General features: G+C 36.6%; 2 protein-coding genes across 5 annotated transcripts in view; both read right to left on the bottom strand.

Moving 5' to 3' along the window:
- Positions 1-3,525: 3,525 nt before the first annotated feature.
- On the bottom strand, positions 3,526-9,247 carry LOC145994672 (uncharacterized). Its single transcript, XM_083130803.1, has one exon. The coding sequence runs from the start codon at positions 9,245-9,247 to the stop codon at positions 7,970-7,972; it is 1,278 nt and encodes a 425-aa protein (XP_082986929.1). The 3' UTR covers positions 3,526-7,969.
- A 40-nt stretch (positions 9,248-9,287) lies between these two features.
- LOC145994673 (sorting nexin-24-like) overlaps positions 9,288-25,545 on the bottom strand; it is a 51,476-nt gene continuing 35,218 nt past the window's right edge. For all 4 annotated transcript variants that reach the window (XM_083130804.1, XM_083130808.1, XM_083130805.1 and 1 more), the window contains exons 2-4: positions 19,686-19,843; positions 14,735-14,916; positions 9,288-9,447 (exon numbers count right to left, since the gene is read on the bottom strand). In XM_083130804.1, coding sequence (XP_082986930.1) covers positions 9,288-9,447; positions 14,735-14,916; positions 19,686-19,843 — 500 coding nt within the window. The remainder of the gene's footprint in view (positions 9,448-14,734; positions 14,917-19,685; positions 19,844-25,545) is intronic.

Genomic DNA, 25,545 nt, shown 5'->3' with positions numbered 1-25,545 from the left:
ACAGCCAAAAAAAATTTGAAGACGAAGAATTGAGAGCATTGCTCGATCAGGATTCATGTCAAACGCAGGAAGAACTTGCAGAAGCATTAGGCGTTGATCAAACAACAGTTTCCAAACGCCTCAAAGTCATGGGAATGATTCAAAAGATGTCACATTGAGTTCCACATGAATTGAAAGAAAGAGACGTTGAAAGACGAAAAACCATTTGCGAATTGCTGCTTCAAAGACAGAAAAGAAAGGGGTTTTTGCATCGCATTGTTACTGGCGATGAAAAGTGGATCCATTACGAGAACCCGAAATGAAAAAAGGCCTGGGTGAAGCCAGGTGAACCAGGTCCATCACAACCGAAATGAGATATTCACTGTGCAAAGGTTATGCTGTGCATATGGTGGGATATGAAAGGTGTGGTGTACTATGAACTTCTGCAACCAGGTGAAACTATTAATGGAGAACGTTATCGACGACAATTAATGCATTTGAAGCAAGCTCTGGCCAGGAAACGACCAGAATGGGAGAACAGACATGATAAACTTATTTTTCAACATGATAACGCTCGCCCACATGTTGCAAAACCGGTCAAAACCTATTTAGAAAATGTCGGATGGGAAGTTTTACCCCACCCGCCGTATTCACCAGATGTTGCTCCTTCGGACTACTACTTGTTCGATTGCATGAATAACGATTTGACTGGATCGCTTCAAAGGATGAGGACTTCTTTCGCCACGGAATCCGTAACTTGCCTGACAGATGGGCGAAAGTGGTGGCTCGTGATGGACAATATTTTTCTTAAGGTATTTATATATTTTGTGTTTGAACTACAGCTTCAATGTGTGCGTAACAACCGCACGAATTAATTCCTAGACCAAATATAATGTAGTAAAAGGTATAGAAAACATGTAGCCATCAGAAATTGCCTTTGTGAAATAATTACCTATACAGTGTAGAAGATTATTGACATTCATGTCAACAGTACAAATGCTAACGAGCTGAATTCAAATATAAGCTTGTGGATTTTTACACCTTTGAGTTCCTGCATAACCAAATGGTTGTGCTCAGTCTTTGATGTGATTGGTCAAGGGTTCAATTCCCAGCGGGAGCTCCAAAATTTTGATGAGAATAATTGAATAATTGGAGGCTGCTTACAAGTTGTGAATCACGAGTTTAATTTTTACATCTTGGTTTTTATTATTTGAAATATGGCGTTCCAGTGCAATCAGTTTACATACTGGCCCTCACAGAATTTACTTTGATTTTAATGTATTGGTTTACAAGAATGACAAATACGTAGTAACAGGGTCTCCCCTTTGAAAACTTTTTGATATATGTGATTAAAATAGTCATACTTCTTAACAGCTTGGCCACAATAAGAATGCCCCTGTGGGGAGGAGATAGATTGTTTGATTTGGTTGTTTTAAGTAAATTTATGCACAGTAAGGCTAATCAGGACTGGACCTACATTTTAAAGTTGGATCTGAACCACCATGTCCCTCCACCAGGAATCAAACCCAGGAACCCTTGATTACAAGGTGCACCATTGGGGAGGCTGTGTGGCGAGGAGATTGACTGATTTAGTTTATTTTACTTCGCGTTTTGTGCCTCTTGGTGAATTTGCGAAGATGGGGATGAGTGATGAAATTGATGAGTGGACATTCACAAACAACCAAGCCCGAGCGAGATTTGAATTCGGGACCCTTGGCATCTCAGTGCGATGTGCTAACCACTTGGCCACAGGGTCCTGCTTTGTGGCGAGGAGAGAACAAATGACTGTGCACTTTATTTCGTGAGCTTGTTGGGGCATTCTTATCTTGGTTAAGCTCTAATTTTAATCCTTTATTGATATCAAGCTTCTCAATTTTTTCTTCCTAGCTCACCACCATTCTAGTGATTCCTCATTTATCCTAATATTTTCTTCATGTCACGGTCCTTTTGCAATTTTTCCTTTCCTTCTAGGGTTGTGCAATATTCTTTGCATATTGATATGAATATAACTAAATAAATATCTTTGACATTTGAATTGAAATTTTAGCTACGGGAAACAGAGAATTGTGCTGTTCATTGAATAAGCAAACACAGGAGTCCCCAAACACAAGGATTGTCTTGCAGTCTGTAATTCTCAACCAGCAAATCCCCCTCCCCTTCCCAACCCTGCCACTGATGAACTAAAAAGACACAAGAATGAATGGTGCTGTTGCATCATCACTTGCAGTGACATCAAGGTTGATATCAATGCACTGATACTTCAAAAATACTTAATCGATATTGATATATCACACGTCTAATTTCCATATTTCTCCCATTCCACTTTCATTGCACCTACCCTGTTTGTTGTCTGGTCTTCTCCATACCATTTCATCCTCGCACTCTGTACATATCATTTTACTGATAGCTATTCTTCACAACTTATCTACTTCTTGGGTTAATTATGACTAGAGCCCGGAAGTTCAGGCATTTATTTTCGTTAAAATAGGCAGGCAAAAAGGCATTTATAATGTGGAAAATAGGCACTAAAAATGAAAAAAGGCACATTTGGAAGTCGCTTACTTTTATTTATAATTTCTGGCAAAATGTTAAAATCTACATTGGGAAGATCATTTCAATTTTCACCAAATTCACGCACGTAACTTACCACTTAATGGCACACTAAATTTTGGCATGATGAAAAATAAACGATCGTTTCCCTCCAAAGTGCAGAACTAAACTAAAGACAGAGAACTTGATTTTGGAATGCATGCAAAGGCCCTCGGGCATTAGTGCTGTTTCTTGTCAATAACGTCCTGACACGGACGTGATGACGTAATTGTGTAGATGTTCTGCAACAGGTTTTCAGCAGTCAATCATGCACAAGGAAATGTTAACCGAAAGCCAATATCCTAACTCAGCATGAAATACTTTTCTCTCACACTTTTCTCCTTCAGCAATGTTGAGACATGCGTGAGTTCAATATTACTTAAATAAGGCGAAAATTATTCACATAAGAAACGGAAGAAAAATAAATGCCAACAACGTTTTTTGGGAGAAAAATAATTTATATACACACTTTTTTTAATAAAAATGGTCCAATTTCATTGAAAAAGGCAAGAAAAAAGGCATTATAATTAAAAATAGGCAGTGGGGTCCCAAATAGGCAAAATGAAAAGGCTTCTAAAACATTCGAAACAACATAAAAAACGTATATCCAGAAAAATTTTATCAATATATCCAGTAGATAAAAAGAGGCATTTTGCCAACTTCCGGGCTCTAATTATGACGATGAAAATGAATGATGAACTAATGAAATGGATGATGGGACAAACATGCATTCATGCCTTTTCTACGGTTCAAACCTGGGACCCCTGGCACTATAGCACATTATAACCACTCCATACTGACCACTAGGAGTCGAAAGATTGTGAAAATATAAAAAGATAGAAGCATAAATCAATAAAATTCAGTATTGTCTGCATGCACACACAACCACAGACAAAAGATCTATTGGTTCATGTTATATGAATGAAATATGCAACAATTGTAAAAAAACAACAAATATTACCAATCAACCACTATTTATTAAACACATGTACACAAAGGAAACTTAATATTTTCAATCCATAAATCAACAACATAATGTTAGCATGATGAGGAAAAATTATGCTTGTTGCTATTTGACTATTTTATTTGCACACTTTATAAGGAACTCTACAAAACCTAATAATGATAAGCCTTCTTATTCCTTCAAATACTCGATAAAACACTGAACAACAATTTTAAAACTCAAACTCAGTCAAGGTTAAAACATGCATATTCACTAGACTCTCACAATAGTATATATTATTATATAATACAGTTCACTATATACACAATATAACAACATTTAAATACTTATAATACAACACATCAAAACAGTGCTCAGTTAAGTGTGTTAATATCCCATTCTAGTTTGTTGCACTTTTTGACACTAAGTGTAGTGCAGGTGCATCCCTGTATCAACCTAGTGCGAGGAAATTGTGTTCAATCAAGTAGACACTGTACACAAGAAAGGGGGTGTTCAATTTCACAAGATTCAACAAATGTCTACCTGCTTCTTTGAATGTTCATTGATGGGTTAGCATGTACTACTAGACCATTTACCACACTGTACACGGCTTGAGACAGTAGTACAAAAGGCGGAGACACCAAATACGCTATGTGACACTAAATCAGCGAAGTAGACAACTCAGTATTTGCACTTTGTAACAAATTAAGTGTCAAAAAGGGCAGTGAACTAGAAGGGGCTTATGTCACACATAAATAAATAAATAGAAGGAATATGGTAATTTGTCAGGAGTTATAACAACTAAATCAGATAAATTTATTGCAGAAAAGGAAACTATCATTTCTTAGCAGTTAAAACTTTTAAAAGAACACATGCATACACTTCACTTACTTGTGACTAACACTACGACACATATAGAACATATTCCATACACAAAAAATATAATTTATCCATTAAAAGATGATAATTACAATCTCTTTATAGAATTACATACAGTTTTTGGAGGACAACATTTGTGAATATTATATTCAGGTAAGTTAAAGTAATTGTATTATATATCTCAATGGAAAGAGATACATTAAGGAACATGGAATTTATGTAATATAGTTACGAAAAGAAATAAAGTCGAGACTCTTTTTTACATTTTTCAGGGAACCAAGATGTAAAATCTTAAAATGCATTGAAAATGTTGTTAACATTTTGCTCTTTCCGGATCATGAAGATTTGATGTATAATGCAGGAAAATGTAAAATCTGGAAACATAATTGGAGTTTTACTGTATTGAGCATTCAGTGTGATTAGCTGCCATTACGAGGGAATACATTTCTGACAGGAACAGGATGTTGCATCTAGAGGCAACGTCTACGAACAGTGCCATTCACCATTAAACAGACATGCTATTCTTACTGAAATTCATTCTCACAGACTCTGTGGAGGAGTCAATTTTATGACCTCAGTTGGTCTTGTTACACAAAATTTATACGGCCAATCAACATTACATTGATTGTTGTCTGATCACGAGCATTGGCTTTGTATTTTTGTCCAATATGGTTAAGATAGTTACAATAATTTCACATAGTTATGTCCAAAAAAGAAAAAGGACACGCCTACATTTCATTAAGTTAAGTAAATCCTTTTCAGTTCTGATATTGTCTGACCGATAGGTTCTTTTGAATCAAGAACCCCCCAAAAAAGTGAAACAAACACACACACATGCATAAAGGAAGATCCAGAATGGGGGGGGGGGACTAAAGATGAATTCACTATGCAAAAATATGTAATTCTTATAAGAGTCTATAAAAGGAAAGACAGTTAAATTGTATTCAAACCATTAATTCACTGAAATACATGGCCACTGTCATACTTTTTACCCAGCTCACTCAAGTACAATCACTGAAAGTTATGGGGAAATTTTAATCATGAAGTTTTCATTTTGGGGTGTCTCTCTCTCACACACACACATACACACACAAAAGAAAAAAATCGTTAGCTGGAAAACTATCTTACAAAAATATCTATTCTCTGCATTAATTACATCAGTAAAAGCAAAAATGTGAGCACACAAGTGAGTAATTGTGAATAAACTCAAAAGAAGCTTGAAGCACTAAATAAACATGCAATTGTGAAGGAAAAGATAAGCTCATCTTCAGGGGTACAAAAATTCAGGGTACCCAGTTGATATGGTGCCTGAAAATTTTCACCTGGTGACTGCATTTTTAAATTCAGTTCTAAATTTTTACATATGTATTTCAATTTCCATTAAGTTTTTCTTTTATAAATAACAAGTACAGTATGTGTGTTTTTTTGTATCACATGTATAATTAAATCAGATTAATAAACATGCTGTTGCTAGTGAAATTTTAAATCTGCAGCAATATTCATGGCTTGTACAAGGTGGCGCAAAAGTCATCACCTGATTTTCTTAGCCTATAGCTTACGTTTTAAATCAAACAAAGTAGGTTTTTTATGTTAAACTTTTATTGATACTTGTAAGTTTTATGTCCTCAATTTTTAAAGGTAACATACAATAAATGACCACCATTCGAATTGATGCAAATTTGGGCTCTTTTTATTGCATTGGTGATGTTGGAAAGAATCTGCGGGGAAATGTTTTCAATTTCATGCTGAATATTGTCCTTTAGTTGCTGGAACGTCTCAGGCTTATTCATATAAACCAATGATTTCAAATATCCCCAAAGGAAAAAAAAAACCTGGCCGGCCATGGCAAATCACCAAAACAGGATATTACTCTGGCCGGAAAAGTGTCACGCAAGAGAGCTAATGTTTCGCGAGTTGTATGGGGGTATACTTCTTCATTTTCGCACACAATAAATTTCGTGAGTACATTCTATTTAACTGACAAAACACTACTGATATAAACAACAAGATGTCAAAATAAAGGTCAGTTCAAATAGGATGATGACTTTCATGCCACCTGTTATTAGAATTTATTTTATAGTTATTCATGCTGTTACCAGTTGAGCCTTCTTTAAGAAGGCCAGTGTGGTGCAAGAATTAATTTCAATCTTGTATTAATTAATAAATTAAATATTTTAAGATCACATTTCACGGTATATTTTAGTTGGATTCATGGCTTTCTTAGCTCGTATTTGTAAAAAAAAATCTGAGAAAAAGGGGCTGGTGCCTGAATTATTTTTAGTTTTGTCTACCTCTCTTTAGTTTGGAAGATGTAGTAAGACCATGGAATATGAAACATAATAATTTTCATTATTGTCTGTTGACTGTTTCCTTCACCATTATGTGAATATGTTGGTGGATATTACAGGGTGGCCATTCTAGGACCATGATAAAATTCAAGTATAATTCCAGGATTTCAAGGTGAACTTTTAAAAAAAAAAATCAAGGTCACCAGAAGATGTTTTCTCTTTTTCAATCTTACATATTACCACCTCTCACAAACCACTCCCCCCCCCACACAAATATATTAACAAAATATAAAGGGTCCATGTGATTCCAATGTATCCAAAAATTCTAAATCGATTCAAATAAATGGTAGGCCCTATATATATTTAAAATATTAAATTTAAGGTCCGGAGTTTACATTTGCGATTTCAGACTGAAAATGCATCTACAAACACAAGTCACAAATGTTACGGGATATACTAACATACAAAAAATTGTTAATTGTATAAGAATTTCAAACTAAAATTTACCTATTTAACTTCAGGATATCTTATCTTGCAATAATCTTCCGTCTATCAGATAGATTGTTCTGCAAATGACACTAACAAAGTAAACGGATCGAGAGAATTCAATTTTATTTTTCACGTAGCTTTATTTTCCTTCGTCGATAAAAGTACAAGCTAATATGTTAAAAACTTGCCTCAGAGCATTAATAAATATGTATAAATTCAATGGGATATGGATTTAATAAAAGTTGCAATATGTCACGTCTATGGAGAAAAATTCACGAACAATTCACGCAGAATTTCCAGAGCCAATACTACACGCATAATTCCTGGAATTCAAGGAATTCCCGGCGAGTAGACAGCCTGTATTATGTGTGCATGTACGTATGTTTGAAAAATGAAAACCTGACCTAGAAGGGTGGATGAATCAAGTTTAAAGGAAAGAGTATACACTTATACAAAATTAGGAATTCAGTGTTCTCAGGTGAAAAGTAACCATGCAGGAAAATATTTAACTGCTCATTTGGTGCAGTGTGTTAATTCTTCCCTCTCAATTTACATTCCACTGCCCTGGACAGTAGCTCGTTTTTAAGACTTTTACAACTCCAAGTGATTCACACACATTAAAATGGGACAGCAAACAAAACAAATACGTGTTGAGTGCATATTGAAAATGTGTGCACACTTTATCAATCAAAAACTACCTACAAAAAACTACCTACAAAAATGTAATGTACAAAATACAAATTTCAGTCCCATCCATATACACATATGTATAAATATCACACTCTAGCTCTAACACCATCTACTAAAAACTGTCTACATTTTTCAATAACTCCTCCGTCACCTGCCTTTTTTGTATAAGGAATGCCTTCAACACAGCGAATGATCCCAAACTGAGCAAAATTATTAGGAGTATTATCATAAAATCCCAACCAAATTTCTCAGTTAAATAGCCTACCAACGGGCCTTGTATTATACCTCCTATCCCTCCAAAACCATTTACAAGTCCCGTAACAGCTGCACCTGCATTACGACCTTTCGTTTCCCCTATAGACACAGATACTGACCCACCCAGCAAACCATCTGGCCCGCAAATGCATGCCCCAGCTATAATCATGAAAATCGAATTGTACACTAGACCGCTCTTTGCCGTCACAGCAAAGAGCACAAAGCTCAAAGAGCTGATAATCATACTCAACCAAATTCCGAACAAGCTGTACTGATTGCAGTACCTATCCACAATGATACCGATTAGAATGCTACCCGTCACCCCACCGATGTCAAACATGGTGGAAAACATTCCAGACTGAACCTGGGAGTAATTAAGGGACTGGCGGAGATACATGGGTAACCACGAATACATGCAATAGCGTGCAAGTTTCAAACATAACATGGCTATGGATATTTCGCAAACCATTGGTAGCTTCCACAACTCGCACAGGGAATAGTTCTTTTGGGAGCCTGTCGCCGACTTGTCTGACGATTTCGCACCTTCAATAGTGAACTTGTAGTCCTCGGGACTTTTCAAGCATAAGCGAACAACGATTCCCATGAAAAGAATAAATACTGACGGCAAAATGAAGACTGATCGCCAGCCGTGCATGCTCTGCAAATAAACAGCAACGGCTGTTGCTATAATGCTACCTCCAAATGCAGCAGTAGAAATGATGCCAAACACCGTGTTCAACGAGCTACTAGGAAACCAAGACGATAAACATTTGGAGGCTGCTGGCCAGCATGGAGCTTGGGATGCTCCAGAGAGAGCCATCAGTATTATAAAGATCGCTAAATTACTCCACATTCCGAAGCTAACTGTACTAAGTCCTGTTAATAACAAACCCAAGCTTACAGTCTTTTTCGGACCAAGTTTGTCACCAATGGGACCAAAACACATCTGGACAATGGCATATGGCAACAGCAAAGCCATGTCGATGCAGCCTAATTCCGATTTCGTGAAGTGAAGTTCGGTTTCCATATCAGTCTTTATCACACCAAATGGCTTTCGCGTCAGGTAAGTCGACGCGTACGCCACCCACACAATAATGCAAGTCACTATCTGGTACACTCCGATGCTTGCAACCATGATGACGGGATATGTTACTTTTCACCTGCACAGAAGAAGTCTAGCTCCAATGCTGCTCACCATACAAGCCCATGAGCAATCCCTTGGTAATTATGTCTGGCAACTTGCTGTTAGTTTCAACTTCTACGTAAGGATCCTTTACGTAAGAAAACATGGGCTGGTGGTCCAGACCTTTGTCTCCATCCAAAGTATCCAAAGAGCTGAAGGGAAATTATTTTTTCTAATTAACTGACGAACATTATTATTACATTGTCAAAAATATTACATGATAAAATTAAACTACATGGTAGATGAGGTCTGATCATTTATAAAACTTGAATAGTAGAAATAACAACAATAATAATAATTATAATTATGGTTATGATTAGAAGATGCTACGTTTTATATTTTTCTCATGGAAAGATTGTCAAAAAGATTTTTATACTTGTATAAAACAATAGTCTGTCCAATTCTGGAATATGGGAATGAATTATGTTTTTTAGCAGCCACAAATTAGCTTCAAAAAGTAGAATCAGTTCAGAAACTTTTTATCTGATTACTATGTACGAAGTTTAAAAATAATTATTATGAACAGCATTATCCTGAATGGCTAACACAGTTAAATAAGTCTTACCTTAGAAGAAATAAGAAAATTGAAAAGGAATAATTTTCTATTGTCTTCAATTAGATAGATAGTGCATCCTTTTTGAATAATATCTATATATATAAAAATTGATGGATGTGTGTGTGTGTGTGTGTGTATGTTTGTTCCGGCATAACTCTCGAACACCTGGAGCAATTTCAACCAAACTTGGTACACCTTGGTACACATATTGCTTGCAATCTGGAAATAATATTTTTGGGGTAAGACACCCCTGGCACCCCTAAAGATGGGGTGGGAAGGGGTGGCATTTAAAAATAATCGAGATCAACCAATATTAAATTCTGCACAAACAGACATCCATGAGTATGCAATCCCTCACAACAATACTGTTTCTCGGGTTGTCTAACATTCAGGCTGTGTTGCGAATGGAATCCATAGTTTTTGTGACACTCCCAATGCAGTTCAAATTCAAGTTCATCACCTATCGGCAAGGGGGTGAAAAATAAAATGTCACAAATGACATAGATTAGTGTCGAATCCATAGTTTTCAGTTTCTCTAAGCTAATTGGTGACATTCAGGATCACATTTAAAATTAGTTACATTTTACACTATAGTTAGAATTCATTATTTTCCTGTCTAATACAAGACTGGGATAAATAAATATTTGGGCAACATCGGGTAATCAGCTAGTATCTTATAAAATTCCTAAGTGCAATAGGAGGAATATCTCAATTCCATAGTGGTTTTCACAATGGACTCTTATGGACAATGCTTTTCTTATGGGAAAATAAAGCACGCTATTGCCAAATATGAAAATGGTGAACCTTATTTCATATTTTAAAATAATTAAAATGCAAGTTTTCATTGAAACCAAATTTTGAACATCTTTTCTATTCAAAACGTTAAATCATGCCGTAAAATCAGAGTAATTGTTACCAAAAAAACCGACACTACTATGTTGTGTGTCACTGGTGATGGTGGTGCTGAAAATTTGGCAATATTTTTAAAAATATTGTAAAGATAATAATGAAATTATTTTTTTTATCTTCACTCAAAGGTCCCCAGAGGCATTACTTCTTGTAAATGCAGTTTGTTTAAAAGCCGATCAGCACGCGAAGTAAGGCGACGTGCTGGCGTGAGTCTTAGTTATATTCAGGTGTAATGAGTTCGTACGTGACCAACAGTTCAGTGATGTTTTAACACTCTTGGTGGTCTGGTGAAGTGTTGTGTGTTGACATTTTGGCGATTTTTACAAGTGGTTCATGAAGTGATAAATAGCGTCCTAATCTGTAAGTCTTCAGTCATCACAATGGATCGCAGGAAAAAGGGTGAGAGAATTAGAAGTGGAGAGAAAAACTATTTTAAGAATGTTCGAATATTTAAAGGAAAAGAACCCTGGACATAGTCAATCGTTCATTATTAGTGAACTTTGAAAGGTGGCTGGTGTCACTAGGCGTACATTCTTTAGATTAAGAAATGAAAGTAAAAAAGGCTCAATCTTTACACCCCGGAAAAAAAAAGAGTAACTGGACTAAAATAAAAATCCAGCAGGGAAGTGAAATATAATGATTTCATTCGTAGTGCCATAAGATGCAAATTTCATGCATTTTTGTTTAGAAATGTTCCCGCAACAATTTAATCTGTGATGAAGAAGTTAACGACAATAAAGATTTGCAAAAATTTTACATATTCTACTTTCTACCATTTGCTGCAAGAAATGGGGGTTAAATTCGAAAAGCGATGAAATAAGGCTTTATTGATTGAAAGAAACGATATTATACTTTGGCGACATTCATATTTACGAAAAATGAGACAATTTAGGAATGAGGGATGGAACATTGTTTACTTAGATGAAAGTTGGGTAAATATAGGGCATACGTCTAAAGTTTGGAAGTACAAAACAATAGCAACACCCAAGAATGCTTTTCTGGCTGGCTTGTCTACAGGTCCCCCGCTCGGGGACCACGGTTTGTTTTGTTGCACGCTGGTGGTAAGATGGGGTTTGTACAGGGAGTGAAGCAAGTATTTTTAGCAAAAATAAATTCTGCTGACTACCATGATGAAATGGGACAGTGTTAGGTTTGAACAGTGGTTCAAAGATCAACTATTTCCTAACATTGAACCAGGAACAGTAATTGATATAGACAATGCATCCTATCATTGTAGGAAAAAAGAAAGTGTTCCCACCTCAAAAAACCATAAGGAAGATATTACGGCATGGCTAACGTCAAAACATGTACCCCATTCTGACGATTCTCTTAAAAGAGAATTACTCAGTATTGTAAATTCTGTGCGTGAGAGATTCAATATTAATATTGTGGACTCAATTGCAGAAGAGCATGGGGCAGTTGTTTGTAGGTTGTCTCTATACCATTGTGAAATTAATCCAATTGAAATGGTATGAATTTAGATAAAAGGATATGTTGGACGACATAACATTAGTTTTAAGGTGAAGGAAATGGAACGTTTGATAGACAGCGCATTTGAATCAGTCACCCAGGATCAACGGTGTAATTACTGTAGATATGTTGAAGGGGTTGAAAATAACATGTGGAAAGTGGATAAACTGCAGGATGACATTGAAACTCTAATCATTAGGTTAAAGAACAGTTCTTCCAGTAGCGACGAGACAAGTTCTGATGACGGCAGCTGGGAACAGTCTGTAGACTCACCGATGGAGGGCTTTGAACCACTGTCTGATTAAGGTAACACTTATTATATAACATTTACATTAAAAACTTATTACTGTATTAACACATTAGATAAATGAATGTTACTTTATGAAATAGGTGAATTATGCTTGCATTTCATAAGAGTCTCCCCATACTTTGTTAACTCCGGTTAATAATAATAACAATAACAATAATGGAAAACTAACAACTATAACAAATGTAACAACAACTGTAACAATAATGTAATACATACAACATGTTTATTGCGAAAGGAAGCAAGCATGGTAATCCCGGCCGGCGATAAGAGCTAGCGCACCTTAAATGGCAACACCGCGTGGTTTCTCCAAAAGAGCCATTGTGGCTTCACGATGTGAAAACGACTATAGCATCTCACAAAAAGGCCAGAGAATTAAAAATCAAACTTGTGGAAAGCTAAAATATGAACTTATAATGATGTATAATTTTGTATCTCCTATTTTAACATACTGATGTACTTTATGCTCAGTACTTAAATAAAAGTTTATCATCATTATCATTACACAATAATAACTTAAAAACTGATTAAAATAAACCAATTTTATTCCAAATTTATTATCATTAAAATTATAACTTTGGGGAGACTTTTCTATTCATTCCACCAGATGAGTGAATATCCAAGCACAATTGTTTTTCATTATCTTCTTATATTTCATACAGTTAGTGTACTGAAATGCATTGTTATGTTTTGTTAAAAACTTTTACAGCCTTGTTCAAGAAAACATTGTAAAAGCTGTTTGACCACTCACATAAAAACCCTAAGTTTTGAAATTTGGAAAACTGTGGAATATTAAATGGTCAAATATGAAAACACGCTGTGATTTCTCTATTTTACAATCATTTTTTTTTCTTTTCAATTTAACATAGATTTTACTTTGGCTACTCTGTTCAAATACTACCTGAACCTTCTTTCTGTTAATACATTTATTGTAACTTCGATAATTTCGGGGAGATGAGGGTTTGAGGGGACTGATTCCACCCAATGCCCATGCTGAGTTTGAGTTGTTAAGTCCACAGATAGACTAATCAGGACTTGACCTACAGTTTATAAAGTGGAATCCGAACCACTATTCAATGTACCACCACCAGGTATCGGCCCAATGCCCATGCCAGAAGATTCTTTTTGTTGGATGACAATCAACACATCCATTCCGAACACTTTCTACATTAGAGCCCACTACTTCTTTTTCAACTATCTTCCCAACTGTCCTCACAGTACTTGTGAACACCAAAAATTTAAGAGTTCCTAGCAGGTATCACCTGGGATTGCTTGCACTCCAATGTGAAAAATTATAAATCGTTTGGCTACACATAAACTCGGATGAAATATCTCGACCCATTCCTTACTGAAAGTTGCATTTATTGTTTTCTTAACGCAGAGACCATGAAATTGAATATAAAATTTATTTAATGAACTGGCCTTGATTATATTTAGTTAGAAATCACTGTATTTATTGTCACAATTAAGATACTGCCATTACGATAAGCTGAGAATCAATTCTATATAATTATCTTAAGGCAGAGAGGTAAGACTACATGTCAGTGTATATGTGAATATTGTAAAAACACTTGAGAAACGACAGGCAAGTAATTTCTGCAAATGACGTATGTGTTACATGACCTTCAGAACTTTGAATCAACTTGGAGAATTAACGCTTAAAAATAAGATCAATCAAGAATTTTTTCTGGAATCCCAAGTATATTTATTATTCATGCTTGGGCATAGCCTGCTACGATCCTTTCAGCCTCGGCACTTTCACCCTCACAAATATAAGATTTTTCTGTGCTGGCTGAAACTCCACTAAAGGCACTCAACCCCGACTAGTGCTGAGCTGTGTGTATTTACGCTGTTATTGCATAGATGTTTAATTGTTATGTTGGGTATGTTCGAAGTTATGCTTACTGTTGTTACAAAGTGACAGACGAACCTATATTCATACAATTTAACCCAAGAACAGCCATGAATACAAGCTATTTAGAAACAGTAATTTAACTTCCAAAGTAGCGGCAAAATGCTGAAGCCTAAAACACTAAAATAGGCGCCATTTATTCATTGTTCACAATACTGATTCAAAATTAATGAAAGACAGTTATCACATGAAAAACAGAATCTAAGTTGTGATGTTGTGCATAAAGATAAATAAAGTGTAGCCACTACTATTGGCACAGAAACTCAAATCAATGACATTACTTACTCAATGCTTCCTCGGGGTCTCTGGATACCAAGAAATGACAACACGTGAGGGCGAGTAGGACCAAACTTGAGCATAGCCTGCAGGTAATTCTCTAGACCTTGTCTCCTTTGCTCTAGAACTTTTGGATTTGAATTTCGAACTCGTTTTGGTGGAAAGTCTGGGGTATCATAATGTTTCCGAAGCTATAAAAAACACACACACAAAAAAATATATAAATAAATATCTCACCATAAACTTTCCTTAGCATATTTATGGAACACCCACAGAATTTTCTACATTATGTCTAAACACTCCATCTGTACATCAAAGTTCTCTTCCACGCACATCCTCCTATGATTAAGCAGAAAAATATTGTTTTTAGATTATGATCATGTTATCCTAAACATCCTAATTTCAATAAATTTCTAGATCACTTGTCATTGCATCATACCATAAAGGCATAATTTGTTTAATATGGAATAAAGAAGAAATCCCTCAACAGTGGAAAGAATCCATAATTGTTCCTGTGTTTAAGAAAGGTGATAAAATGAACTGCAATAATTACCGTGGAATTTCTCTACTCTCAACAACATATAAAATATTGTCTAACATTCTTTTAACAAGACTAACCCCATATGCTAATGAAATTATAGGTGATTATCAATGTGGATTTAAACGTAACAGATCAACTACAGATCAAATTTTTCACATCAGACACACACTTGAAAAAAAGTGGGAATATAATCAAAATGTCCATCATTGATTTAAAAAAAGCATATGATTCGGTCAAAAGAGATAAATTATATAATATATTAGTAGAGTTTGGAATACCTAAGAAGCTTGTTAGTATGATAAAAATATGCACCAGTGAAACAGAAAGTAAAATTCGTGTGGGTATTAATATGTCTGACAAATTTACAATTCATGATGGGTTAAAACAAGATGCATTATCTCCATTGCTCTTTAATTTTGCCTTAGAATATGCTGTAAGGAAGGTAAAAGAAACTAAAGAAGGACTAGAATTAAATGGTGTGACTCAGTTGTTAGCATATGCAGATGATGTAGACTTACTGGGGGATGATGTGAATACAATTAAGAATAATGCTAAAATATTTTTCAAAACTGCTAAAGAGATAGGTTTGGAAATTAACAAAGATAAAACTAAATATATGCTTACAGGCCGAAACCAAGTGTTAGGTAATAATCAAAATCTAATTATTGATAACAACTCATTTGAACCAGTTTCCAAATTCAAGTACTTAGGAGTAATATTAACAAATGAAAATTATATTAAAGAGGAAATAAAAAGTAGGCTTAATTCAGGAAATGCATGTTACTTCTCTCTCCATAAACTTTTGTCTTCTCGTTTAATATCTAAGAAACTAAAAGTTAAAATATACAAAACAGTAATTTTGCCTGTAGTATTATATGGATGTGAAACTTGGTCCCTTACATTGAAAGAGGAACATAAATTGAGAGTATTTGAAAATAAGATCCTTAGGAAAATCTTTTGACCTAAAAGGGATGAGGAGACAGGTGAGTGGAGAAGGTTACATAATTTAGAACTACATAATTTGTATTCATGTCCAGATATTATTAGAATAATTAAATCAAGAAGACTTAGGTGGGCAGGCCATATGGCATGAATGGGAGAGGAAAGAAGAGTTTACAGGATTCTTGTTGGGAAACCTGATGGTAAAAGACCTGTAGGAAGGCCAAGACTAAGATGGAGGGATAACGTTGAGATGGACCTAAGGGAAATCGGTAGGGATGGAAAATAGTATATAGAACTTGCTGAAGATAGGGAAAGATGGAAGGCCTGTGTTGCTGCAGCCATGAACCTTCGGGTTTAAGAAGGCTAGGGAGTTAGTTAGTTAGTTTCATAAAGGCACATAGAGGAATGTGAAGCTAGTCCCCCACACATTCACGATCCTCGCTAATTTTGTTTTGGAGATTGTGTGATCAATACCATGCTTTGGTCACTACTAATTACAGGCTGGGTAAACCCTAGAGCTGCTTTTATGCAGGAACAAGGCAGCGCACCCTGTCTCTCACGTGGAAATCAGATACCCTATTCAATGAACACACTCATACATTCATTGCTTGCTATCCAAATTATTTATTATTTGTGCCAATAAGACATGTTTAGTGATACTGTACAAAAATTCATCAAAAACAATAATAGCTGATCTCCATGGTACAGTGGTTAGAACAGCATGCTGCAATGACAAGGGTCCCAGGTTTGAATCCTGGCATGCATCTCCTTTCTGAGTATCCCTTCATCAATTTTATCATATCACCATTCATCCTCATTGGTGTGATTAGCAAAAAGTGGCAGAAAAGCAACATTAAATAACAAAAAGGAATTTAAATTTGAAAGAATAATAAAACAAACAAAACCATGAACCAAGTTAAAACACGTTCCAATATTAGATAACAACAAAATGTGGTATCCAAGTGAATTTTGTGATTTCCTTCTTTCTCCTTGTGTTATCTTGTAGACAAAGTTTAATTACACTGCATATCAAGAAAATCAATAAATTAATCTCATGTCCAGTGGAACTAATACCTGTATTTATATTTTGGATTTACTTCCATCTTTAATTTATGACATTCACCAGCCCTATAGAATTAATGGAATATTCTCGAAAATGTTGTAATTATGTTTAACATAAAGACAACCATAAGCCTAGATACAATCATTAAATACTCGGAAATTAAATTATCTAAACTCCAGCAGAATATCTTACCAGCTTACATGCATGTATTTTACAGATAATTTAGTTGGATATTTGAACTTGTTGATTGCAGATATCTTGTACAAAAATACTTGTATATTTTATTTTTCTTAGCATACTTTCAACTCCATTTATATTATGTTACAGTGCTGGCTCAACATTGAAAGTTTGGAGCTTCCACCAGGGTTCAAACATCAGGATTGTGTGCACCAAAGGCAAGAGCACTAACTATTTGGCTACACATTAATCTGTCATTGCAATTAACCTAAGGGATAGAAAACTGTAAAATAATGAGGGGGGGGGGGGGCAAATTGTCCATTGCTATTTCATTCTCTTTTAAACATCAACATCCTATGTTGGTTGAAGGAATGGAATTGTGCTGAGACGAAACGAAATTTCTGTATTTTTCCAGTTATTTTCAAGTAACTTTTAAGGCCGCTGTAAAATGTATTCACATGCTAATAAACAAATGTTAAGCCTTAAACTTTGCATACTAGTCAAATTAATGGAATTTATTTACTTGAAAATATATGACGAAAAATAAAATATATGGAATGTGAATTTTCAGTGTCTAATTCTAGCGAGTACAACCACTCAATTCCCTGACTTTACATGTTTTTGAATAATTTTACAAAATTACCTGACTTTCCATGATCCTTCCGCTACTAAGCTGATTTCCCTGACATTCCCAGGTTTTCAAGGGCAGCGAAAATTCTGACTTGGAACATTTAACATATGGACCCCTCTCTGCCAAAAAAGAAAGTGCCCTATTCCCCTCCCCCAACACAATCTTACTAAGTGAAAAGAACTAAATGTAAACACATTAAATATTTCTCCTCAAAAGCAAAATTCCAACTACTTGATAGTGGAATCATATGTGCCATGTCCCCCCTCCCCCAAAGAATTCAGAAGTAATAGTGTTTACATAGATATCTACATACAAAAAAGGTAAAGTGCTCCCCTGTGCTTAGCACCACGCCATGAAGGCGTATAGGGGGTGTGGGGGTAACGCCCCACACTTTCTTGATCCGGTCGTGAGTGGAGGTGATGTGATCAGCATCACGCCCCTGACCGCCTTTACCCCCCAGGGTTTCCCCCAGGTACCCATGTTATTCGACGCTGGGTGGGTGCCGGGGCCGCTTCCATCGTTATCTACATACAAGCAAGAAAGAAATATTGTATTATTTCAAATCATAAATAATAATCAATTTGAAGGGCTAGATTCAGGAGCAAGTTCCTTTAAAGTGATGTGAGACAGAGAGAGAGAGAGAGAGAGAGAGAGAGAGAGAGAGAGAGAGAGAGAGAGAGAGAGAGAGAGAGACACAGACAGACAGACAGAGACACACACACACACACACACACACACACACACACACACACACACACACACACACACACACACACACACACACGCACACGCACGCACGCACACGCACGCACGCACACGCACGCGCACACGCGCACACACGCACGCACGCACGCACGCACACGCACAGGGTGGTACAGAAGTCATTTTCTAATTCATGTGGGTTGAAACTGCATGAATTATAAATGAAAATGGGGTTAGTTACAGAAAGAAAGGAGCTTTGTAACATTAGGGGAGAGTGGGGCAAGTGAGACCCCTTAAGAAAAGAAAGAAAGAAACTTTTCCCCAGGTGCACTTAGAACAGCTATGAACATTTTTATCTATCTATTTTTATCAAGAGACCAGCCAGATACAGAAATTCAACACTGAAACTTGGCAAATAACTTTCACCAGACAACCATTCTAAATCACTTAAATCATGTGACCAGATTAATGGAAATTTTTACTTTATCATCATAAAAAAGCTGAGTTTATCGGCAACTATGAAACACAAAATTGTGTTGTCCAGTTTTCCAATGACAGCAAGTGGTCACTTAACCTAACTTATTTTCCATTTCAGCTTTCCCATATTTTGTACCCTTTCAACAGTGCCTCAATTCATTCTTGAGATGAGAGTTGTCCGGGGTAATTCAGTGTTGAAATCTCTGTATCACATTTCTTATTGCAGGCGTTTCTCAAACATATTTCTCCAATAAACTAACTGTGCTTGGGGTAGGAACTGGTGATACTCAAAATAAAGTTGCACTGCCTGCGCACATATCTCCACATGATGCACCCTGCCTCTCCTTCAATCTGAGACATCATTAATTCAAAATCAGAAAGTGACTTTTGTGCCACCATGTATAAACAAATAGCTGAAATAACATACCTCTCTATGCAGGCAATGGAAAGCACTGTACCTCTTCTCTACTCTATGATATCTTCCACAATCTAACGCTTGCACTACATAAACATAATGTGGTTTATCAGAGTCTTCAGCTAACTTGTACTGGGGGATGGAAATCTGGCTCATATCATAATTCCTTCCTGGAATGAAAAATGTGCTTGTTACTACTATGATCTGTACACATATGAACATGAAAAGTGGCTACGGAAATCAACAAATAAGCTTACAAATCAGTGAATACGAAGTCAGAAATTAATTTTGGAATTGTATGTAGCAGTTATCACATTAGTTGTACCTCTAATACATTAATTAATTTATTTCAATTAAATTTTCAACATTTCTAATTATACAGAGTTGGGCATGAAAAACCAGCCTGCCTCACTGTACAAGTACACACCTTGTAGATTGGACAAGAATGCTTTCTATCTAAAAATAGCTGTAACAAAACTGTATGAAAATTGTTAAAATGAAAACTTTAAAATCATGTTCCTCTAAATATCTTCCTTCATCCAGATGTCTTCCTTTACCTTATTTTCAACTCTGGGATAGATACAGCTTTTTTACTTAATTGCATCATGGAAAAGTTATAAAACTAGTAGATTTTGACAAGAAGGCAGATCTAAATTTTCCTAAATAGCTTAAAATTTCATGGTGCAGATAACATCACAATGTTTTGGACATGTCTGAAAATTTGAAAGCTGAAAACAATAATACTGAGAGAAAACTCCTGGTAATATTCATTGCCATTCATTCACCAGTCAAGATGCATAGAGCACACTCCATTATTCAATATATATATATATATTTTAAAATCTGGTAGCAAGTAATTTACTAGTCTTAAGACCAGATTACATTGATGGAGTAAAGATCCAAGTAACTGAAGCGAGTCAGGTAAAGTGGGTTACCCTCCTTCCGTAAATGACTCAATTACTCCAGTAGTTGGGATAGTTGTCACTGTCGACAGGTACTTAGCCAAGAGGAGTCAAGTGCAACTCTTCCTTATCAGTTTTTTCACTCAATCACAGAGTGTAAGGTTGGATAATAAGTATGCTGTTATGAACTGGAGGTGTCCCTGGTATCATAAGGTTTGTGGATCTGTTAAACATGAGTGTGGCTGAAAAACACATTAGAAAAATAAACGATTGATTGAGTTGGTGTTTTAAGTCCACTTTATGCACAGGCATATGGATATTGTGGAAAATACAGTTTACTTAATTTATTTATTTATTGAGAAAATTTCAGATACAGCACGTAGCCATTTTACACTGAAATCAGTAACAATGAAAATAACAAAAAATAACAAAAATAAAAATAGCAAAGTAAGACAAAATATTAATATAAATAAGTCAAGATAGCACAATTAAATATTATTTAGCAACATATCTTCTGATGGTTGACCGAAAGGCATACTCTGTGGAAAATACATCAGCACTTGATGGGAGGTCGTTATATTGAGTGGGAAGTCTGTGGGGGAGCGATCTTTTTTTGAATTTCCAGTCTAGGCTTTTTTGTGTAAAATATATTTGTGTTGCGTGTTGAGCGCATAGGCACTCGAAAGTGGAATTCCTGGAGGAGCGTGTTGCAACGTTTGCCATTGACAATTTTGTAAAGATACCTAAAATCGTTCAGTAAACGGCGCTGATAGGGAGTCTGTAGGTTTAGAAAGGCCACGAGATGTGGTGTTGGAAAGTTGCGTAATGAGGGAATCCTGTAACGAACTATAGTCAGGAAAAAGTTAAGAACAGAATCAATTCGGGAGAGCTGAGTGGGACATGCCATGGACCAGATGGGAGAACAGTATTCTATTATTGGGGAGATGAATGATTTGAAGTACAAGGTGAGGGCTGAGATGTCACTAATTTCGGTGAAACGATACAGTAAACCTAAGAGACGCATAGCCTTTTTTGTCGTGTCTGTAATATGTTCTTCAAATGTGAGTTTTTGGTCGAAAACAATGCCTAGGTCTTTATGATGAGAGGATACTGCTTTGATGTTATTGAAAAAGATGGAGTAAGATGACTTTAACAGGTTCTTTTTGAGAGAGATGGTGAGAGTAGTACATTTTTCAGCATTTAAAGTAAGTTTCCATGTCAGGCACCATGAAAAAAAAACGTTGTTATGTCATTCCGGAGAAGATGAGCATCGTTGGAAGTGGAGATTTCTCTGAAAATCTTACAGTCATCTGCGAAAAGAAGGTAATTACTAGAGGCGGCTGGGAGATGGTTGGTAAGGTCATCAACGAATAATATGAACAAGAGTGGTCCTAGAACACTGCCCTGTGGTACTCCAGAAAGGACGGGAAGAAAGTTAGATAGAGTTCCTGGAAGGACTACACGTTGTTGGCGATCGCTAAGGTAATCTGTGAGCAAGTTAAGAAAGTTACCATGAATGTTGAATCTATTGCATAATTTATGAATCAAAAGACGATGACTGACAGTATCGAAAGCTTTGGCTAGATCAAAATATATAACGTCTAGTTGTGAATTGTTTGAAATACATTTCATAGCATGTGATAGAAAAACGGACAGGTTCGTAAGACAGGAACTACCAGAAAGAAAACCATGTTGATTTGAGCTAAGGTACGGAAACAAATTTATATAGCCTGTCTTTGATGATTTTTTCACAAATGATGGACAGAGGAGAGAGTAACGAGATTGGCCTATAGGAAGAAGCAAGGTTTTTGTTGCCATTTTTGTGAATGGGAGTGATGTTAGCTTGCTTTCAAGCGTGAGGAAAGACGCCCTCCGAGAAACATCTATTCAGAAGAATGCAGAGGGGATAAGAAAGGGATTCCCCAGTTTTCTTCAGGAACATGGCGGTGATATTGTCCGGTGCTAGGGTACGGTGAGCTGGAAGAGACGACAATAGACTTTTCACTTCATCGGTTGTAGTGGCAAGCTTTGTTAGAGAGGAAGAACAGACTGATCTTACGTTTGGCAACGTTGCAAGGGGGGCAAGCGGACAGAAGTTGCCGTTGAAATAAGCATTTAAGAGTTCAGCCCTTCGGTCACCTTTCGCACTTTCACTATTGTGCGTAATTTCAAGAGGAATTCTGCTGTTGTTTCTTCGAGTTTATTAGACTGAAGAAGTTCTTTGGATTTTCCTGGATTGTTGTATTGATACTGTTTATGTATTTTTTGTTTCGGAGAAGGTACTCTGAGTGCCGTCGAAGAACAGCGAAAGTATTGTAAGTGTGTTCACTCGGGAAGTCCTTCCAAACTTGCCAGGCTCGATTCTTGTTAGCCAGTACAGCGCGCACTTCGGAGTCGAACCAACTTGGAAATCGGCGAGATGCTATTCTTTCCGAAGGAACAAGGTCGTTCACCGTTGCATGAATGGCAGCTGTAAATAGCTCACCTGCGTCGTCGACTGACCCATCTTCCAAAAGCCCCCAGGTAAAGCATTCGAGGGTACGTCTTATCTCCTCCCACGGTGCTCGGTTCCATAGGTGGCGCTTCTTCTGGATCGATGGGAGATGACCTCTTTTGGTAGGTGGGGGATGGAAATGGACACTTCTAAACTATCGTGGTCAGAACTGAGGAGGTTCTTACGTGTGTAATGTTTACATTGTTCAATGTGAACACAACATAATCTAGATTACTGTCCTTCCTGGTGTTGAATAAATTATGCTGCCTTAGCTTTAAACCAGAAATGAAAGTTTCGATGAACCATAGGTCATTTGCACACTTCGCGATTCCATGACCAGGATCTTGCCACTCAATAGACAGGTTGAAGTCTCCGAAAAGTGCAACGTCCCCCAAGGCAATTGCTGCAAGTAACGAATCTCGACATTCTTCGAGAAGGTACAGTGGACTATTTTTATTCGGTCTATAGTACGAACCAAGGAGAAGATTATTTGCATTGGATACTGAAACCTCAACCCAAAGTAATTCACAGTTCCGCTTCAGGTCATTGCGTACTTTACTGGACCATTTTGTGCTAACACATATCATTACACCACCACCGCGAGTCACACGATCTTTTCTATATATGTTAAAATGGCTTGCGAATGGTAGTTCACTGTCACTAACATTTTCAGTTAACCACGTTTCCGTAAATATCAAGCAATCGTATGTCATTAGTTCACATGCAAAAGCAGCACAGTCAGAAAGCTTGTTCTTAATGCTCTGTGTATTTTGGTAATACACAGAGAAAATTGCCAACGTTTTCACAGGTCCTGGATTCACTTGTATGTCCCCACAGATTAAAGCCATGCATAGGAAGTGAAAGTACCGGGCTGGGGTCCCCTTACCTGCCGAGCACTGCTCCCTGCTGCTGCTGGGTGAAGCCATGGTGGACACACGCATACCTGTTGCCGCGAGTGCCGAAAATGAAAAGTCTCTCTCAGCACATCTCCATCGCAATAGATCATGAAAATCCTTTGACATCGGTGAGGAAACACTATAGCGGAGGCACGAGTACACCAGGATTAAAGATAAACTCAGAAAAAAACACTGAAAATTCTCGAAAAACGGGACGACGATCAGCGCAGCTTCTACTAGTTGCCGCCATCTTAGATTTGTCAATTCATTTAGAGGAGTGAGTATGTGCAGCTGTTCAAGACAGTTTTTGTACACAATATTGTCATAATCAATAACCACACATAGATTCACTCTAGTATTCCACTTTACTGGATGTAAACAGTCACCTGTGAACTAAGAAGCAAGTTCAGCAACTCAGCCCAGTTATTGCCCACTCCATTTAGTACTGAAGGGTAGATTCTCTTGTTTAACTATTTTATTGAATAATAAATAAGACTTTGGTTTGACTGCTGAATGATTTTCACATGGTGCACACAAGCACTAGGAAAATGCTTGAACCTTGGGAAATCAGTGTTTAAATTTGTGTGTGAATGTGTAATTGTGGAAACATTTTTCTGGTTTTCAACATGTTACTACATTTAGAACTGCAGAAATACTGTACTAGGGCAATATAAACTAACCTACTCATGTAAGTATTTGTAAGGGAATGACATTTCTCTAACGGAAAAATGTTGCATACATTTAAAAGATAAATAAATGGAGAAATAAAAAGACAATGGTACAAAATCCACCGAACCTACTCATGTATGCATTTTGTAGGGGATTGATATTTTTTTACACCAATACAATTTGCAGAACATGTAAAGAAAACTTAATTTACCCAAGTGCACACACTTGCACAGATAACAGCACTGTCTATTTCATTAACAAAAATCAACAAATGGTCACTTGCTGTGAAACATGTACCTGTCAGCCGGCCATGTCACAGAGTGGTTAGCACATCGCACTACGACACCAGGAGTCCCAGGTTTAAATCCCGGCCTGGGCATGGATGTTTGCGAGTGTCCATTTATCAATTTCATCATGTCATCACACATCCCCATCTTTGCAATTAGCCAAAAGTGGCACAAAAAGTGAAGTAAAATAAAGCAAATCCATCAAAATGTACCTATATATGGTAATATATGGCACAGTAAAATCATTCTGCAAGACAAGAGGCAGCAAGTATAATTATGCCACTTTTGTATGTGCATTTATTTAGCCACGTTGCTAATTCATATTATGCACAGCAGGCACACATTACAAAATTAGCAACCGGAAGCTTGGCCAAAACTAGGGATAGGAACCACTTTTATGAAGAAGACATTTCTTGTGTCTGATATTGAAGTAGTGCTCCATAATTTGGGTGCATATACAGGGTGATTCAGAATTCCTATTACACACTTCTAGGGATTGTAGAGGGGACTTAGTAGATCAAGCCTAGATAAGGAACTCATGTCCAGAAACATACAGTTTTGGTACTTCACAGATGACAAGATCACATAACTTCACATCTCCCACTTTACCTGGGTCACTACAAG

The sequence above is a fragment of the Lepisma saccharinum genome, chromosome 11 (assembly GCF_977018435.1).
Source record: "Lepisma saccharinum chromosome 11, izLepSacc3.1, whole genome shotgun sequence".
In the NCBI taxonomy this organism is placed as follows: domain Eukaryota; kingdom Metazoa; phylum Arthropoda; class Insecta; order Zygentoma; family Lepismatidae; genus Lepisma; species Lepisma saccharinum.
The sequence above is the reverse complement of the archived record's forward strand: the minus strand, read 5'-3'. Positions and strand labels throughout refer to the sequence as shown.